Source organism: Indicator indicator, chromosome 5 (assembly GCF_027791375.1).
Source record: "Indicator indicator isolate 239-I01 chromosome 5, UM_Iind_1.1, whole genome shotgun sequence".
Taxonomy (NCBI): Eukaryota; Metazoa; Chordata; class Aves; order Piciformes; family Indicatoridae; genus Indicator; species Indicator indicator.
Genome location: NC_072014.1, coordinates 32,627,627 through 32,648,525, shown reverse-complemented (window position 1 = coordinate 32,648,525; position 20,899 = coordinate 32,627,627). Strand labels below are relative to the sequence as shown.

Here is a 20,899-nt window from a genome sequence, read left to right as displayed (position 1 = left end):
AGTCGGAAATTATGAAGTAGATGTGGAATTGGTTGGAGTGCGCAGGTACAAGTAGGAGATCTGGTTATGAGACTAGCTCAGGATCAGTATCCCAGAGCTTGTATAGAAACATAGCAGTCAAACTATGAAGGACAGGTTTGCCAACAAATATTACCCAGTGGTAAAAAAAAATAAATTACCAAGCTTGGTTTCCAAACTATCTTGTTATCACGATACACCTGGAAGTGACATTTGACTGAATTAAAAAGCAGCTAAACATGATAATGGGAATCCACAGCAGATGGAGAGATGTTCATGTTGCCATAGAAACCATGCAGGAAAATTGTGTAGGAGTAAAGCACGGCACAGAAAAGCTTCTGGGAGAAGGGGCTAGTGACTGAAAAAATGAATTCACTGAGCAGCTATTAAGGTTAGGTGAGACATTAATAAAAAATGCATTTGCTTTTCAGGAAATTGAGAATCATGGAGGAAAGTAGTGATAACAGTGAGCTGCAGAACAGCTGAAGGCAGCAATGCTATGTTTTGTCATAGGTAGGGCAGAAAATGTCTTTAGGGGAAGCCTGGAGTTGGTCATGAGATGGATACAAAAGCTGGGAAGCCCCTCAATCACAACCACAGCATGTGCTCCCCTTGTGTTTGCTGAGCTCACACTGGACCTGGGCTGGTGGTATGGGGATGCACTTTCATTGGCCTCCTCCCCCTGCAGCTCGGGAGGTGACCCAGCCCAGCTCATCTGGTACCTCCTCACCTTCTCCATGCAGAGAACCTGTTGGGTGGTCCCATGGTGCTACAGGGCTGACTCCTCAGTGATGGACTCACATGTGGCTGCATTTATTGAAGAAAAAGTCAGGCTCTGAGCAGACAAATACATGTTTTAGAATTCCCCACACAAAGGGTCTATCTGGAAGAAGTTTCTGGTTTATTCGCTGTGGGGCAGTAACATGGCAGAAAAGATCCCCTTGAGCTCTGGGAGTGGAGTCACCTGAGGGCTGCTGAGGCAAGGAAAAATGCAGTGCTTTTCTGCACTCCTGTAGTGTAGAAGGACCAGGCAGAGGTGATAAGCTTAGCCATTGCCCTTTGTGCTAGAATAGTCTGCACTCTGCCACAGTGGGTGATGAGGCAATACCCCCAGGTCTCTGCCTGCTCAGAAGCTGGAGAGAGTAGAGCAAGCAGAGAGCTGGCACTCAGTGATGACTCAGGGTGCACATCCAGCTGTCAGCAGCAGCTCCAATAGACTTCCAGATTAGACCCATGTATGCTGGGCAGCTATGCAAGGGCAGGCAAAGGGATTGAGACTGCTCATCAGTGCTGTGATTACAGAAATGTCTGGAACTCTGGTCATTACACAGTTATGCTGTTGCTGGTGATCTGCCTTTCTAGAACAAGCAGAAATCCCTGCTAAGATCAGGTGAATGTGCTTTAATCATTGCCAGCTGATGGGGATGGATGGTGGGCAGAACCACAGGTTGCTGAGATCTGAAAGATAAAAGGCAGCATGAACATGCTGATTCATAGATTCTAGAATGATTTGGGTTGGAAGGGACCTTCAAGACCATCTTGTTCCATCCCCCCTGCCATTGGCAGGGACCCCTTCAAGTAGGCCAGGTTGCTCGAGGCCTCATCCACCCTGTCTTTGCACACCTCCAGGGAGGAGGCATTTTCCAGTCAGCAGGGATGTCACCAGATTGCCATGATTTTTCAGGTATGATAGACAGTGTCTAGGCAGCTTCATCTGCCAGTTCCCTCAGGACCTGTGGGCAGATCTCCTCAGGCCCTGTGGGTTCTGAGGCAATGTGCTAGAACAGCCTGCACTCATCAGGAGATAACTCTGTAATGACCAGCATTCAAGACATTTCTGGAATCACAGCACTGATGAGCACTTTCTCTCACTCTCTTTGCCTGCCCAGCACACATGATGGCAATACACTGGTGTGGAGAGGGACAGGGCTGCTGTGGTCTTTGCTCTCATGTGATGACTACAGAGCTGCACTGCTTCTGCTACTTTTGCAACCCTGTGGCTGCGTGATGAGGGTAACAGATCCAAGCTGTGGCAAGCCTCTCTCCACAGAAGCACTAAAGAAAAATATCTGTGTATGGGCAGCAACTCCACAGAAGCTATTCTGGAAGCAGATGCGAGGTCACTCAGTCCTGTTCTTTGAGCTCCCAGGACATGGCCTTTTCCTCAAAGGATGCCTCACAGTGGAGAAACTACTGGGTTACACTCCCAGCTTCCAGCCAGTCTGAGCCTTTGCTACTGCCCCAGTTTACATTTCCAGGTCTGAATCATGTTGGGATTACATAACACTGGAGCCTGGAGTATAACTCAATGCAAAGTCACACTGAATGCAACTGGAAATGGTGCCAAATGTGAGTGTGATGGATGCAAATGGGTTGTGGATGGGGAGGGAAACTTTGTAGGCAATGTTAGTTGCTGGTGTCGTAAGTCTGGCTTTTAGCTGGACCTGCAATATAGCAGAATATGATGCATAGGAATTGATAGAAAAGAGTAAGAAAATTAGGAGACAACTGACAGTGACTGAAAAGCTCAAAAGAAAAAAGCTTTTGACTAAGACCACAGGAGGACTGATGAATAACCATTAAAACCAAATGCCAGAGATTCTGCATGTCAAAAAGAGCAGTGTTTCATGTGTATGTTAAGTTACAGCAAAGCCATAGACCCAGTGATAACAGTACAGCTCCAAACCCAAAACATTTTGTAAAATGATCTCTTCAGTGTAAATTATGCTAGTGGGTGTAATAATTTGCATTACACTTACCTAACCTCAATGGCCACTTTCACCTATGGTCAGGAGAATGCAGCCATGTGTTCAGTGTACTTAAGGAGAAAGACTGTGTTTGTAACCAAATTTCCTTTCTTCTTTGTTGGAAACAAAAGTAATCTTAAATGTGATTATTCAAAGTATGTGCTTTAGGTAACATTAATAGCTAACTGGCTTAGCATGAGTAGCTAGCTTGCTGAAGCTTTAGGCCAAAGCCATAACTTAGAAATTGATGAACTTAGACCAAACACAAGAAAAATGGCTAAGACTAGTTTTGCATGACCCTGATATATTGTAACTAGGCCAATGTAATGAGATTGTATAAGTAATATTAAAGAAGATTGTATGGTTAACAATATGAACTAGAATGACCATTACTATCAAAGGAAGAAGAGCTACATTTCATGGAAATCAAGAAAGAGACCATTCTACATGGAGTCAGCAGAAGACAAATGAGATCCAGGTGTAGATGGTGCCCAGTTCAAGCTGACTCTGCTGGTATTCCATGCTATTAAATAATTTATTTTTATGAGATTTGATGCTTGAGACTCTTCCAGGAAACCTTGGGTTCAGAGTACACTTCTTTAATGTTCTTGTGTCATGGCATCTGAAGTTTTAGTAGGCAGGTATCTTTTATTCTTAGTAAGAATGGGAAGTCTTTTCATGCTTGTTATCTAGAAGAGCCCAGAAAATATTGTTTCCCAAATTCAAGTATCAGTTGTCTTAAGAAAGAATCTAACCCGAAGAACCATGGACTGCACAATTAACAAATGCAGACGTGAAGAGCTATTAGCAATGTTACTCTAATGGTAATTTTCTCGTTAACCAGCAGCTCTTCCAGTTCAGCAATGCTTATGAAAAATCACACTCCTCGTGTGACAAAGACAGACTGCAGCTCTCGCTTGCTTCTCCCAGGATTGAGGTCATTCCTCCGCTTGCCTGTAGAGGATGTACTTCCCTTAGCAGAGAGGAGCGGTAACTGCTTATCTTCCGTGGAACGGCTACTACGGGAGCGCACAAGTTTTAAACCTTAAAAGAGGTTAAACTTGGTCTCATCTAAAGATACTTATTAGGTCAGGGAAAAAAAAATCCTGTCTGACCAACAAGGGAATAGTAGAATTCTTGTATAACGATTTCTATTTTTAAAAGATAAAGTTTTTTGTTGTTGTTGGGTTTTTGGTTTGTTTGTTTGTTTTTAAAGCACATAGATGATGCAAACGTGCTGGCTTTTAGAGCTTTACTCTTTGAACGTAAATAGATCTTGCTGCTCTGAAGAAATTGTTTTGATCTGAAGAGATGCTAAGCACCTATAGCCAGACTTCAGAAGAAATCAGCAAAAGCAGTACATGGTTTTGATCAGATCTTGGACAATTTCCTAAAACTGAACGATAAAGTACAGAAAATCTGGAAAATTTGCTTTAACATGAGTTCTAATAAATTGTGATCCACTCCAGCTTGTAGCCATAATTGGGCCTGCGAGGATTCAATTTGACAAATGTCAATAAATGCATGTTGTCCTATGTACACTCCCTTCCTCCAGATCTGCAGGTCTTCCTGAACTCTGGACCTAGAAATTGCAGCAAGTGGTAAGGCTCAGGCATATTGAAGGCAGGGCACTTCTGTGGGACCTCAGTGCTCATCCTTAGCTGTGCTTGCAAGGGCCAGGATGGGATTTTGGCCATTTTGAGCCCCTGAATTATAACCAGGGAAGGAGACTGAGAGCAGTGAACCTGAACACAGTTATAATTAGAAGCGACCGTAAACTAAAGATAAAAGGCTGTATAAAGATAAAAGAACTGTAAATCCTTAGCAAATGTGGTTAAGCTGTTAGCCCTTCTCTGCTGTTGAGCATTTTGTCAATGCCATCTTATGACAGTCTCTGGTACTGCAAGAGCAACACCTTTTAAGAGAAAACAACAAATGCTTTGGGGAAACAAATCTAAGTTTACTGCCCTGTGCTCAGGGACCAGATGCACAGAGGCTGCAGAAACATGCACTAAGGATCTCTGGTCTGCCTCGGGTATTGGAGTGTGCTGGTTTGAGGCCAGACAGATCTTCTCTTGCCCTGAGAGGGACAAAAGAATGACATTCACACAAGCGTGTTGAAGAGTGACAGAAAGTTTAAATGGAAAAGCAATTGGTGAAACTACAAAAAACCTACAAGCATAGTGCTAAGAATATCCCAAAGTGTACAGAGTCCCTTACATAACACCCAAAGGCTTCCCAACTCTTCCCTCTTCCCCACCTGAGGGTATACCCAAACCCCCAGGGTTCTTTCTCCCCCCCCCCCCCCCCAACTTCTAGGCTAGTCTCAGGCTGGCCAGGTCTGAGACTGCTCCCCTCTTTCTCCTCCTGGCATTAGGCCCAGACTGGCCTAAGAGGCCTTGAGATACTCCCCCACCGTTACCCGACAGGGAGCATCTCCCACGGGAGCAGAGAGGGAAAACAGAGGGAGAGAATGACTTTGCAGATGGATTTATGGGGCTATGGGGCGCAGGATTTATGGGTAGCAATACGCTGTTTCCTGTGTCCACCTTACTGGGTTGGACACTCAGGACACCGGAGGTGTAACTTAGGTGGCAGTAACAGGAGGCAGCCAGCCTGAACTGCCACATGGAGAAATTCTTAGGTGGGGTAATATCCTGCTGGCCATCTGTGATGCTTACAAAAGGTCTAGCATGGGTGAAGCTATGTCTCTATTGGGACTGGTTGGCCTCAAGCATCAGTAAAATGAAACAAAGAATTAGGATTCTTCCTGAATTGCTTTTGCATCAAAATTTCCTCGGAAAAATTCAGTTACGTTGGCATGCATTATAATACAATGCAATTATATTTTTGATGTTTGGAGGGCAAGAGAAGTGCAGTTCTGGTGTACAAGAAAAGAGCTGCAGAGTGTAGGAGGGAGTTTGGATGAGATATGGAGAAGAACCGCAACTTTGGTAACCACAACCATGTCTGATTCTGCCCTCTTCTTCTTCAGGTGCCAATTTTGATTAAAGGCAGAACAGGGATCCTTTGCCTCTGATTTTAAGAAATAATGCCAATGTAGTAGATTAAGTTCTGGTTATCCAAAAGCCGTGCCTGGCCTGGAAGGTTGCGCAGAACCAAACCAATCTCTTTTGGTTAGCTCTGCTGTCATTCTGTGAAATAAAAAAACAGCTTAACTGTTGCCTATATGCAGTAATTGGCGAGAAAATAGGAGAAACCAATGTTAATTCTTCTGGCGGCCACGGCACATCATAGCTTTGCTTGGTGAATCACAGAATCAACAAGGTTGGAAAAGACCTCAAGGATCATCGAGTCCAACTTGTCACCCAAGACCTCATGACTACTAAACCATGTCACCAAGTGCCACGTCCAATCCCCTCTTGAAGACCTTCAGGGATGGTGACTCCACCACCTCCCTGGGCAGCACATTCCAATAGCTAACAACTCTCTCTGTGAAGAACTTTCTCCTCACCTTGAGCCTAAACTTCTCCTGGCGCAGCTTGAGACTGTGTCCTCTTGTTCTGCTGCTGGTTGCCTGGGAGAAGAGACCAAACCCCTCCTGGCTACAACCTCCCTTCAGGCAGTTGTAGACAGCAATGAGGTCTCCCCTGAGCCTCCTCTCCTCCAGGCTAAACACCCCCAGCTCCTTCAGCCTCTCCTCATAGGGCTTGTGTTCGAGGCCTCTCCCCAGCCTCGTTGCCCTTCTCTGGACACGTTCAAGTATCTCAATGTCCTTCTTAAATTGAGGGGCAATGAACTATTGAATTTGGCCTTGCTTTGTGGGTCCTTGTGACAATGGTCAGAGAGATCCCTGCCAAGGGCTTTCAAGCCCCTGCTCATAACAACCTATTAACAACACAGCTTGGATCCCTCATTCTTCTCATTCCTCTCTTTTCTGGGGTAAGAATGCCTGTAGCCATGAGTTTAACAATGTTTTAAAGTTTTGCTATCTCTTTAAGTGCGGTAGTAGTGGAGAGCGGCCTAGCCTGGGCAGTGTTGCCCGCACTAAAGATGGCGGCGGCGCTGACCCGGAAGGGGCGGCCGAGCCGGGCCGCGGGGTGAGGGTGCGGGAGGGCGGGTTTCTCCAGCCTGCCGCGGCCGTGCGGGGAGCCGAGCCCAGCCGGGCGGGGTGCCGGCGTGCCGGCAGCCGCTGCCATCGCAGCCCGCATGGGGCGGGGGTGGCCGGGCCCCGGCGCGGCGTGAGCGGGGCTGGCGGGCCGCTGGGGCGACCGAGCTCCCACCCGGCAGGCAGCCCGCCTGGGCCGGGGGCGCCCCTGAGGGGGCGGGGAGCCGCGGCGCCATGCAGTGCGCGGACCCTGCGGCGGCCATGAAGGGGCCAGAGGGCGAGGGCAAGTCGGAGCAGCAGCAGCAGCCTCAGCCTCCTGTGGCGGCGGCGGGACAGAGCGGCGGCAAGAGTGGCAGTGGCGGTAGCCGCGGCGCCAAGGGCTGGCAGTACAGGTGGGCGCGGCGGACCGGGCCGGGGGCAGCGGGGTGAGGTGAGAAGCTGCGGGCCCTGGAGCTGCCGGTGCTTCGGAGCCGGGCATGGGACGCGGGAAACGCCCGTGTGCCCTTAGTGGGGCTGCCCACGCCCTGTCCGCCTTGAGCGTGAGTCGTGGGCACGGTTGCCCCAGCTTTACTTTGTCGCGGGGTACTGGAGGGTGCAAGGACATCTCCGGCGCCGGGCTGAGCTCGGTCGCCCGCTGTGTCCCCACTTCCAGTACCCGTTCGGCGTGGCGGGCGGCACACGGGCGGGCTGTCAGTCGACTCGGGTTTTCGTGTGCCTCTGTGTTAGCACAAAACCCCGCGCCCGGACTTGTCGGTGCTGCCAGCGATTTGTGCCTTTGCTCCTCACTTTCGATTCTTATTTTTCACTCGCAAAATGCAGAGACCGGTCCCTTTCTAGATTTCTAAAAACTTAAAAACATTGGCAAATTTGAGCTGCCCCCTTTTTTTTTTTATTTAAGAAAACTTAATGGCAGTCTTTTTTATCGATGCTTTGTTGCTGGTAACCAAACTAAAGAGTATGCGCGGAGTTTTTGACTTACCTGGATTATTTTAAGAACGGCTGTGCTTAGCATAAATCGGGGTGATTACTCAGGTACAGCAAATATAGCAGAAGCGAGCAGAGAAAGCAGGAGAAGCTGAACACGCAGCATTAGTTTTAAAAGTGATTCGAAGTAAAATGCTTACTGTAAATGACCTGTTTGCGGGGTTTGGGGGATTCGATATATTTTCTTCTGATGCGCTTTCTAGTTGGAAGAGCTTCCACTCGCACACTGATGGTGGGCTCTCTAAGGCATCTCTTGAGGGATTTCTGAATCTCTGCTTTTAGGTCTCTCATCTTTGAGTGGAGTTCTGCCATGTTGCTGTTGGAAATACTGCTGTTATGTGAAGTTTGCACACTTCTCCTTCAAATGAGACTCTCCAAAGCCGTCGTCTGCCAGCCCAGATGGACTGGCTGTTTCCTGCATGAGGAGACAGCAAAAGTGGAGCGTGTTACATCTGTGTGCTCTGTGGAGGGATGGAGGGCCATCAGATGGCTTAGACAAAGGAGCACCCAGGCCCAGGCTGTGCAGGCACTGAGTGTCTGATGATTTTAATAGGGAGCGAATGGCTTGGTCATTGCTGAGAATCTGGGTCATGAGTAATTTAATTTTCTGGTGACTAGTGTGAGAAAGAAAAGTGGTGATTTCAGGGCCAATATTTAAGGCTGTTAAACAGGGAAAGCTTCTTGTCAGATTCAGTTACTATCTTATCTACTGTTTCCAGTTGCTTCTAAGTTTGTCGCCTTTTTTTTTTTTAAATAAAAACAAAACAAAAACCACCCTCAGGATTCAAGTGTAACTTGGAATTGTCAAATGAAAATTGCTGTTACTGTGCCCAAACACATGTGCAACACAGGAACTAGTGTATACAATCAAAATGGAAATATATATTTATGCGGAATCAGAGGGACTGGAAGGGATAACTGATTTGCCTGAACTGCTTTTTGCTACAGCATGTTTGAGATGGTGATCATAAGTCAGTGCTGTGTAGTGAAATTCCACATTTTAAACGTGTTTTGTTTCTTCTTTCAGTGCTGTGACTTGTAGGGCAAAATGCTGAACTGACTCTGAGCCAGCTTGGTGGCTTGACAGTTTTAAGTGGGAACTGTCCACATAATTCATTGTGCTATTGATACCTGGTTTAATTTGCTCTGATTCTCTAGTGCAAATTATTATTGCTAGCTCTTTCTAGATCATTGGGACAAATTTAATATACCAGTTGTGTTATTGTGAATGCTTGAGATACCTCTCTGTTAATCTCTGATCAATTGGGAATTAATTATTTACTCTCACATTTGTCTCTGTATCTAATTACCCATAAAATATCACCTTTCCCCCCCTCTGCCTTCCTAGGAAGGCCTTCTGGACAGGATGCTGTAGCTTAGTTTTCACTTTGTGCATTCCTTCTTTTCTAAAACATGTTTGACAAAAGAAACACCCCTCTGTTAATAAACTAGTGTCTAAAATCTGGGATTTAGAAGCAGATTTGCTGGGACCTTCTGGTGGAAGCTTGATCTTTAACTTTCACAGCACAGTGTAAGGAATGTGTGGTCACACAGCTTGTTAGAAGTAGGTTCCCAAAGTACTTGCTCAGCATAGACTGAATCTGGTGCAGAAGTATGGCTCTGTACTTGGTGAAGAATCTTGTCAAAACATAGTCAGGCAAATGTGACAACAGGTACTTGATATTTTAATGTTCAAAATGGGCAACTATGACTATGGGAAAAAAGTGCAACTCCACCACTGCTGGAGTATGAAATAATGAAAACTGAATCTCTTGAAGAGGTGGAAAGTCACACATCCTTGGTGTAAAGTCCATGTCTAGAAAATAAAAAATGAAGCAGATAACTTTATATTTTTTGGGGGAATAATAGATTTTTTTAAATAGCTGTGATTATTATAGTGGAGAAGAAGAGACAACCACAGGCTGCCAGGCATTTAAGATGATGCAGAGATAGTGCTGAACGTCTTTGCAGGCTTTCTGCTTGTAGTCTATGTATGGTGAGTACAGGCAGCCAGTGGAGCAGTGCCACCTTTGAAATCTGCAGGGGCCCACTTATTTCAGACAGCGGGAAGATACTTTTTTTTAATTTTTTTTTAAACTTAATAGAAGTAAAGAGTTCTTGAGCAGCTGCTCTTCTAGACATCTGACAGGAAATGATCTTGTTTGCTTGTGAATATATGATCAGGGTTGGAGTGTCTCTGAGAGCAGCCAACTCTTGGCTGTATTTTGCTGACTGAGTTCAGGAATAGCGTGAAGGTTAACTTGCAATTAAGTAGATAGAGCCTGAGGGGCTGTGCTGCACGTGAAACTCTTACCCTTATTTTCATTTAGAGAAACAGTTGCCATTAGGTGAGACTTCTGAATAACTTCAGATTACTAGGAGATTGCTTCATTATGGTAATTTAAAATTATAGCATTTTCTAAACAGCTTCCTTATTTTCAGCAGTAATCAGACTAGGAAGTGCAACACTGCCCATATAAAGAATTACTTATGTTCAACAATTTTGCTTTTACTTCTGACTGTCTTCATTTGGTTTTTCCCTTGCTCTAGATTAACAGATCAGTTTCAAAGCAGTGAGGGAAAGGAGACAGGTTTTGTAGATACTTCTGTGGTATGTGAATCATAGTCATTCAAAAAGCTTAAAAATTTCAGAACCAGAAAGCAGAAACTTTGATAATGAGCTAAATTAAGGGCTGGTCAGAAGAAGTAAAACACGTAATTTCATCCTGGCTTCAGGGGCTTTCAGGTGATGGTGGAGAGGAGTGACATGCAATAACTGGTTCTCATATATCTACAAAATTAAAAGTTCAAAGCACTGTGTTTGAGTAGAGAAACAAGATTGTCTTTCCCAGCCGGAGACATACTAATGTGCCATCCTCTTATGGTTTTCTTTGTGGTTCTACTCTCGAATACATAATCCAATTCAGCTGCTATTAAAAGGTTTCCCATCATTCTTTCCCCTCCTGGTAGAAATACATGTGAAATGTTTGTGAATTTCCCAAATGATTGGTGATTTTTAAGCTTATAAGTTACATTTCAAAATCTATTTATTTTTCATTTCTCTATTTTTGCAGATTACTGCCTTTGTTCCTTATTTCTGAAATGATTTTAGCCTCTGCTCACTATGGATTTAGCCATATATGTAGTTATAAAATGCTACAACTTGTATGTCTTCCACTCTTTTTAAGGAAGCAAGTTAACTTCAGTTAGCTGTTCATAAAAGTTTATTTAAGTGCTGTAGGTTAATTCACAATTGTGAGTTGGTATAGAAGAACATTTGGATTGGCAGCAGCTTCTAAGGAAAGGAGTCAACTTGTTAGACTGCTGTGACTTCTTTAATTTTTAAAAAAAATCTATTTTGTTAGGAGTGACAATGGCAAGCAGGAGGCTCCTCATGCTGTATGGCTTCTCTTTCCATTAGGTAATCAACTTAAGGCAGATTCTCTTGCAGAATTGCTCCCTGTGGATTTGGGCTGGAGTAAGGGAGACTGAAATTAAGCAAACAGATGCAAACAAACAGCAGAGAGGGAGGGGGTTTGGGAAAAAGAGGAACGTTGTAAATTTTTTATTATCATATGGAAAAGGATAACAAATTTCAAGGAAAGCAAGTGAAATGGTCTCTAGCTTTTTCGTAAGAGCTTTGTTTTGCAGTTGACACTGTGCAAGCACTCTTCATATATCTATATATAAAAAAAAGTAAACAATTACTGATCTCAATTCAGTCTTCTGTGTTTGCACAGAGCAGGATATGATGTTACAGAAGAGCCAGTAGCTGAAACACACAAATATATTTTAATTCTGCACTTCAAGATGCTCATTAACTGTTCTTCGTAAAGTGATCCCGTAGGAAATGTGTTAAAAAAGAAATACTTATTTCTAGTTTCATCCCAGTTAACTGGGAGGATTACTGGCAATCCCTTGCAGTTCAGACATGTGGAAGCAAAATGTGTGAGACTGAGCTAGGCTGTGGAAGTGTTCATGATTTTTCTATTCATGCTATCTTGCAAAAAATATCTAGTAGTAATAAGGAGAAGTTTCAAGAAACTCATACAATCTTCTTGAGTGGATGTTGATAAGAATGGTCTTTGTTGAGGAGGGTACTAATATCAGTCTTAGTTGCAAGAAAACATACAGAGATTTTCTAGTTTCTATGCATTTCTAGTCATATACTAAAAATGTTTGATCTCAGGAGGATAAATTTCATCTATTTAGCCTTTAAAGCTTAAACCTGATTGATAGAAACAGGAGACAATGGCAATGCAGGGTTCAATGACTCTTCATGTTGCAAACCTCTCCCTTGCCTTGTCTCTGAACATCTGTCATCATAATATTAATGTAAACATTGAGTTCTTGCTGTTAGCTGACATAATTAACTCTGGACTCCTGAGAGCAGACCAGAATTGAAGTTAAAGTCCCTATCACTTGATAGGCATAAGAAAAAAACAAAACTTCCCAAAACTTCATGTAAATGTTGGTGTCATCCCAGGACAGTTCTCTCTAATGCTGGTACTCCTGGTACTTTTTATTACCCACTTCCCTTGTTTTCTTTCTGTACTGCTAAACCCAAAGCTCTTCTTAGATACTACATGGAATTTTTGTTCATTCACTGTACAAATATATGAATAACCATAACCCCCCTTCCTTGTTGTGCACAACCACAGGATGAGAGATGCAGTAATTTTGTGGTGTTGCCTGGGAGGACTGGCAATGGCTGCTGCTAGTTTGACTTTTTCCTCTCTTACAGCCTAGCCCACGGTTTCCCAGTCATTGGAACCTGCCAATATTGTGACATCAAGGCTCTGGCCACCAGTGGGGATGGATTTTCCACTGCCTCTTCTGTTACAGTTCTGCTGGCAGCTTTCAGGTTGGCTGGTGATTCCAATGTCCGGCTTCTATCAAAGTGAGCCCTGATCCTCCTTGCCTCTCTTTCTGGTGAACTGTGGAGATACCTCTCCACTGCATGGCCTTCACAAACCCCTAGCTGCTCACTTTCTCATTCCTTGCTGGCCTTTTGAGGTGTCATGATCTGGGTTCTGAAAAGAAGAGCTGCTGTGAAATTCAGAATTTATGTTTGAATCTTGTGTGTTAGATTCCTTTTTGTTCTTCAGAATGAGATTAGGAAGGCTGACACAATTTTTTGATGTGCTGGAGGGAAATGGCTGGAAAAACCTGGTGCCTGAGTTGTTTTTTAACCTCATTTGTGCTTAAAGAGTATACCTTATTCATAACACTAATTTAGAAATGCTGCACTTCATGTAATTTGCTCATTAGAATAGACAAGAAGCCCCTATTGAAAATTATCAGATGGTTATATCTGCCTCAGGATCCATTCTGTGTTATTAAAATGTTAAGGTCATCTTATATGAAGCTGATTTTACCAGTTGCTGAAGCCCCAAGCACTGCTCAAAAGTCAGGTGAGCCATTCATGTTCACACATGTATTTACAACCTGGAAGAATGAGGTTGGAGCAGATGGAAGCTCAGATGCATTTTAAATTAAGAGAAGTAAATCTCTGTGTGATGGGTAATAAGTGGAGAGAGTTGGGGAAACAGTTTTAGGTAAATTAAACAGGACCTAGCTGATGTTCTAGTAGGAAACCTGAGCCCAATTCCTGAACCAGGGCAGCAAGAGCCCTGTGGCTCCTCAGCAAGCAGCTGTCAAGACTACTGTCCCTCTCTTGCTTCTCAGAGCATCCCTGTGATGAACAAGCAGGCTGTAAAACTTGCTGGGGCAGGGCTGACATGTGGTAGTTGGTTCTGGCGTTGCAGGGTACTTGTGTTAATACTGGGATACTCAAAAATTAAGGTAAAATGAAGAAGCAGAAACGTTTGAGTAGCTTCTAAATAATTTGTGCTTTCCATGGAATAGATTTATGCTGGAGTTAATGGCTGTTACAAATGTCTACCCTTCAATAAATGCAGAGGATACTTTTGAACTTCACCTTTTATAATGGAATTATGTGGCAGCAACTTAATTAAAAGTGCCTACAACATTAACATCCTGCTCTTGCGTATACCACCTCTCCCCAGAGAGAGGATTGAAAACAAACTGCTTGTGGCTGATCTAATAGCACTTCTTAATGCAGAAGCAGATGTGCCAGCTGCTGCTGTTGGGTTGCCATAGGTGGATTTTTGTGCTGTATTCACTGTACCATGACAACGAAAGCATGTGTACATGGTCCCTTGCTTACTTAGGGACGTTGCCTTGACATGCACTCTGATCGCATGCCAGTGCTGATGAATTCTGCCTGTAGGGAATCACTGCTGGCTGGTAATGCTGCCAGACTTTTTTCTTAGGGTGCTTGCACAACTTGTATAATTTCATATTTTCTGGATTGTGTTTCTAACACTGAGATGGTGGGGAAGACAGGATAGGAGAAGTGCTGTAGCTTTGTGTGCACACAACAATAGAATCAGAGAATGTCAGGTTGGGAGGGACCTAAGGATCATCTGGTCCAACCTGTCTAGGTGAGAGTGCTGATTAAATGAGATGGCCAAGCAACCTGTCAAGCTAAGTCTTAAAACTGACCAGTGTAGGGAAATCCACTAGTTCTCTTGGGAGGTTATTCTAATGTCAAACTATTCTGGTGACAAATGGTGACAAAGTTCTTCTCGAGTCCAATTGGAATCTTCTCAGGAGTAACTTGTACCCATTACCCCCTGTGTTTTCCATGTGACTCCTTGTAAAAATGTCTCCATCCTCCTCATAGCCACACTTTATCTACTGGTATGTGTTAATAAGGTCTTCCCTAAGCCTACCTCTTTTGAAACAGGAATGTCAGTGTCAAGGGGAAGGTATTTTGCTACAGGTATATATTTTTTAAATTTTTCTTTCCAGCTGTAAATTCCTGAGTTTTTGATGAAGCTGGAAAACTTTAAAATCTTAACTAATATTTAGGCATTGACAGATCGTTTTCCATAAGATCTCTGTGTCCTGAGAAGTTGGTTTAATTTGTTGCAGTGAAGATGTAACAGAAAGCATGAGATCTACTGTGCACGACTGCAGGATGCTATATTAAGGACCTGGTTTCTGTCTCTGGCTCTGACTTCCTCTGTGGTAATAGTCATACTGCTTAAACTGTTTTTCCCTAGTAATTACTAACTGTGTGTTCCTCTTTTTCTTGGAGGCCTAGTTTGGAACAGTTGGCTCTGGTTTTGCAAAACTTTCACAGCTGCAGGTGAAATCAGCAGAAGATATGATTTTGAATGTATGAATTAAAAAAAAAAAAAACAACAAACACAAACATAGGGCCACAACTATCTCAAAGCTAGAGAGGCTGAAAATGATAAAATGGGATGATGATGTCCTTGTCCTGTTATTGTTCCATACACAATACCTTAGACGCTGATGACAAGCACAAAAGAAGCAAATACTGATGCTCATTGCACAATGAAAAGGAGCAGTTTTGAACAATTGCTTGTCTGGGAATCATCATCCACTTAAAGCATTGAACAGGAAAGTAGTCCTCCTCTTTTTCTACATTGTCCATAACCATAGGTGGTTAAAATGCTCTTTCTTAATTGGAGTTTAAACCTTCTGAATACCTTACAACTCAATTTTAATGTGGAAATATTTTTGATTTCTCTATATGCAAGAAATGTGGAATAATTAGAGTTAGGAGAGATGACTGGGAAATCTCTAGTCCAGCCTCCTGCTCAAAACAGGGCCAGCTTCGTAGTTCAAAGAGGTCACTCAGGGTCACTGGTTAAATTTTGGGTGTTCTCAAGGGTAGAGTTGCTACAGGCTCTGTGGACTTCTCACCCAGGGCTTACTTTCCCTGGTTGTGATGAATTTTTCCTTACAACAAACAAGGAGTTTTTTCAGCTACAACTTGAGACTGTTGCTACTTGTCCTTCTGCTGTGCATCCCTGAAAAGACTCTGATCTACTTCTCTCCCATATGTAGGAGAGTGTCAAGATTCCTATTAAGCTTTCCCTGCTTCTGAAGAAGGCTGAACAGACCCAGCTCCCTCAGCCTTTTCTTGTCTGGCATGACATACTTTGTTTGCACTGATCCATGATTTAGACTGTCCTGGGTGCAAGGCTTTGCATTACTTTTGTTGGAAATGCAGGTGGTCTTGTTCAACTTGTTCTGCTAGATGGTTGGATCCCCTTGGAAGGGCAGCCCACCCTTCTGCATCCTGATTACTCTCCTAGGTTTGGTCTCACCTGAGAGGTTGGCTCGAAGGCATTTAGCAGTATTGACCCCTGAAGCATACCACTTTTAACTGTTTGCTCGTTAGGCTTCAAACCATTGGCTGTTGCTTCTTGATTCTGACCATCCACACAGTTTTCTGCCTGTGTTTGTTCTCCAGGCTAATGGTCTTTCTGAATAGCATAGTCTATTAAGTGGATTTTTTCTTGCTTGGAAGGTGGTAATAATTGTTATCCTTTGCATTTAAACTGAAATGTCTCAAAAGTGGTACAGAAATAATGAAAAAGGCAAGAAGCTTATCCGAAGTAGTTGATCCGTGTATTTACCTTCCATTTAATAGCCACTGTTTTACTGCTGCAAAGTCCAAACTGGCAGTGGGTAATTGTAAGTATAATCTTATTAAAGCTGTAATCACCAATACACCTTAAAACATATCTTTATATTTCTGGTGGAATAAGAGCTACTAGACTAGAAGCGTACCAGAAGGCCTTGCAATGAGATGTGTAGTAAGCTAAACCGTATTGGACTGTGCTTAGAGTAACTAAGTGATGCAGAGATTTGCTCCACCAGTTTCTGTGAACAGTGCTTACCAGGGTCCTCTGCTTTCTGAGGTGTTGTAGGTAGCAGCCCAAAATGGCAAAGATGTTTGTCCATCATGGTGTTTGCCTTGCTTGTGCCATTCCAGTACTGTTGGGTGAGCAGAATAGCTTTAATGTGACTGCTTGAGCTTGGAAAGCTTTGGGTTTTGGTGACAGTATATGAAACTGGTAGCAAAGCTTCAGGCAACAATATTTCCTCTGATATGTCCAGTGGAGAGTTCAGACCTTTTGAGGTGCCTGTTTTTTGTTTGCTGTAACTCTGAAATGTTGTCTAGTTCTACAGTTATTTTTCCAGTGACAGCCTGAGCAGTGGTTATTGCAGAACAGTCTGCAGGGTTAACTACTGACTCTGGGGTCTAGCTTCAAGCTGTGTTATGCTGATGCAAATCCACAAATAAATTGTATCTGAGTTCCTGCTGACTTGAGGTGTTTGTGTACGTGCAAGAGAAATTGCTTAGCTGAAACTTGATGCAGATTTTTGCCTGGCAGATGTGTTTTGAGAGATAAAGAGTTATCTAAATGACAAAGTACTCAAATAATCAGCTTTTCAGAGGTCCAGTGAGAGCAGTGTTTTGCTAGTTATTAATTAAATATTCTCTCTTCTCTGTTGCTACCCTGTAAAAAAGGTTACAATAGTTTCATTTGTGTCCAATTGAGCTGTGACATTAGTGCACAAAAGAGCAGAACTGATTGCACGTTGAGTTAGGCTGTATTTTTTTTTTTTAAAAAAGCAAACCAACAACCTGTAAACTTTATCATTCCCCTTGAAAACTAGTATTGATAGAAATTGTAGGTGTGAACCCAACTGCTGTGTTGACAGCAGGGGGGCTGAGGAAGTGGGGAGGTGGGAGAGCCCCCCACTCTCAGCTGGGAAGCCTGGGCTGCTCATGGACAGCTGACAGCTCATTTCAGCTCTGCCACACCCTTCCTTCATGGCAAGCCTGCACTCCTTCCAGTGCATGTCTGTGCATTTTATATCTGATGAGGATGTGCAAGTTGCTAGCACACTTGTGGTCAAGTGGTAGGTATTCTGAGTCATCCCCAGCATCTACAGATGGTGGTGTTCTTATATTGTTGGATTACTTTTTTTTTTCCTTGCACTTAATTGGTTTCTGAACTTAAAACTGAGTAGTCAAACACATAAGCTGAAGAGCAGGATTTTTGCTGCCAGTTTACAGTGGACTGTGGTGCACTGCTAGTGAATTGCATAGTAAGATTAGGGTTTTTCTTTCTTCCAAAAGCTGCTTGGAAAAACAGAGCTAACTTGTTGCTGTAGATACTCTGTAAGCAACACAGAGGCTTCTGCCTTGCCTTGGTGGGTGTTCTAGACCTGCTCTTGCATCACTGAGCTGTGAGACTGGAGTGTGCTTAACATGGTGGTGGTTCCTTGGGAGCCAGTGATCTTTGCAGTTGAAGAGGATGTGCCTACATTTTCTGTTGCTGACAGGGCTTTCTCTTCTCCCCAGCCCTTCCTCTCCATGTAACTGAAAGGGGAATCAGTGTATTGTAGAGAAGCACTTTGAAGTGGTCAGAGGAAAAAACAAGCTATTGTAAACGGTGAGCCTGTGGGCAGATAGAGATTAACAAGTTCAGTGAAAATGGGTTTTGCTTTTTTCAGACTACATAGTCAAAACTACTCACTGCTTTACAGTGTTATGTTCCTGATTTTTTTCTTTCCTTTTCTTTATGAACGTTAGCTTTTCACCTGAAGACAGTGACCAGGCTTTTGCATCTTACTGGGAGCTCTGTAGAAAGGAGCCTCTTCCCTTGGTCAGGGCCTGAAGGCAGCTCTCGAGGCTGGATCCTGCTTCAGGAGCCCTCACTGACATCTACATGGACTCCAGGCTCCTGGTTTTCCTTCCTGCTGGAGGCAGATCTACACACACTTAGCTACCACTTTAAGCCAGGCCTTAAGCAAGTCTGTGGGGAAGCCTTTGGCTGCTGTGTTTGCTCTTCAAACAGCTGTTGTGTCTTCAGAGACCTGGCTGCTCAAAGTATCCCACATAGTGCTGTCTGGGATCCAGCAAAGTTAAAATCATCAGCAATGCAGTTTTGGAAGCTTCTTATAGTTGCTTTCCTGATGGGTATAATTTTTGTGCCACTGCTAGTAGTGGCTTTTTTTGTATAGGGGTTTTGGGGAAAGGTGCATTGTGAAGCATATGGAAAAAGAGCTGGGAGACTTTTTGTGTCTGTTTCCTCTTGGAGAAAATGTTTGCCTAGCACTTGTCAAGTGTGAGCTGGAGTGTCTTGCTGAAGCTCCTGAGAGATGTCATTCTGGGGCTGTTGTTCTTCAGCATCTGTGTTCAAGACTTGGGTGTTGTATGTAAACAGGATACAGGGGAAATTTGGCTCAACTCTCACTATCTTATTCATCTCCCAGGACAGGAGACCACCCTGCAAGGCACTGACAGCTGTTGCAGCTTAAAAGGCATATGAGAAAAGGACAAATAAAATTAGAAAAAGGCAAATAAATTAACAATAATCCTTTGTGAATATTTTGTTTCTATTGGATTTCAGTAGCACTTGGATATATAGAGATCTAGCTTATAGTAAACATCTTTGCAGTTTGGGAGGGATAGTTTTCTGGAAAGACTATGAACTGGTTTGTAATTTTTCATAGACTTCAATCTTTAGTCTTTCAGTCCATGTCACAATATTTATAAACTAAAATGGTGTGATAAAGTGTCAGCCTTTTGGGAAAACCCCCAAATTTTGAGGGGTGATGAATATGCTGGGCTGGAGTTACATGTTGTACCACTAGTTCCTGCATAATTTTTCCCTGGATTGTGAGTTGCATGGTGTCCTTATTTAATATAGCCCAGCAAAAGTTAAAATTACTTTTTTTTTTTTTCCCCCCACATCTTTAAGGCTGTGACAGGATTTTTACAACACTTTAATTTTTTTTTTTTTTTTTTAGTTATTCTTCGACAGAAGGATACATGAATTTCTACAGAAATAGAGACTTTGGGGGTTGTTGAGTCATTGTTGCTGTGCTGTTGCTGTTTGTTTGACGATCTGAGACTGCCACAAGCATTTTGAGTAGCAACAGCAGCATGTTGACTGTGGAAGGATACATAGGTACATGTACGTGCATGTAGGCATCAGCATGAATGCACAGTTATTCCTAAAGCTGGGAAGGATTTAATGCAGCCAGGCCCTCACTGGCAATGCTTAGATAAGATGTTCAGTGTTTTGTGTCAAGTTAATTTGTGATATGTTTTCTAGAAGTTAAAAACCCCAGTGTGGAGAGTTGTGGAGGCTTCTGAAATACACAGGTTTAGTTACAAACAATGCCCATGCTCTAAGGAAAATATCACTCATTTTATGAACTGTGGTTGTCTGTAAGCAGAGCTGGTGGGTGCCTGAACTTCAACCTCTTGTCAAAGTACCATCTTAAACTTCCTCTAGTGCTCTGAAGAGGTTTGCTGTTAGTTCCATACTAGTGAAACACTGCTGAGCTGTTGTGATTTTTATTTTTTTTTTTACAATGTTAACTGCCTTACAGTCTGCTTTAGCAACAACAACAAATATTTTAGTTTAACTCTTACTGTGGAGGCACTAATCTTAAAATCATGGAAGAAATGCTCTATTTATAATTCCATGGCCTTGTTTCTCATAAATAATACTGAGAATGTGTTTCTGTATTCATAGGAAAGTACTAGTGCTTACCCAGAAGATTAAGAGGTTAACTCTAGTGGTTTCATGTACAGTTATAACATCTATCTTTTTGTGAATTGCAATTTGCAGGCTGGATTTAAACCTCTTTTGTAGTGTGTAAAATTGTTACTTATTTAAAAATAAGCTTTAGTTCAAATGTTGAAAATTCCCTGATCCATGTGGTATGGAAATTTGTACTGGGATAGCATTATTAGTGCCTGTAAAGTCTGTGATTTTACTCTTTTATTTGCTTATTTGTTTGCCTCTAGACCCTTTTTCATACCTTTCCCACAGGCTAATCTGTTACGTGTATGGATGCTAAAAGTTTGCCCAGTCTTTGGCAGGGTGAAAACTAAATATTGGTTTTTTGGGTTTATGCAGTTCTTTTGCAGGTGCATGAACATGATTATGAAGGGAAACATTTTGATCAGTATCTTCCAAGAGGTGGCTCATTTAGCAGGGACCCCTCTGTTCATGCTCTGTCTCTGTGGATTTTGGCTTGTCTAGCATTCTCCAGTCTCCCTAAAAGCAAGCCACAGCTCAGTTTATCATCCCTGGCAGTTAGGCTGTTAATATTCCTACCTTGCTGCAGAGATGAGTCCTGTCAGGAATTCCCCCGTTGCAGCTGACAGTCCTATGTCTTGGAATCTGCACAGCCACCACAGCTGGTT

The 20,899-nt window shown here is 43.1% G+C and overlaps 1 protein-coding gene across 1 annotated transcript in view; it reads left to right on the top strand.

Annotated features, from left to right (window-relative positions):
* The first annotated feature begins 7,068 nt into the window (after positions 1-7,068).
* The window catches only part of OSBPL11 (oxysterol binding protein like 11), a 41,771-nt gene continuing 27,940 nt past the window's right edge, over positions 7,069-20,899 (top strand). Inside the window, exon 1 of the mRNA XM_054381003.1 lies at positions 7,069-7,226. Within this exon, the coding sequence (XP_054236978.1) occupies positions 7,069-7,226 (158 nt within the window). The remainder of the gene's footprint in view (positions 7,227-20,899) is intronic.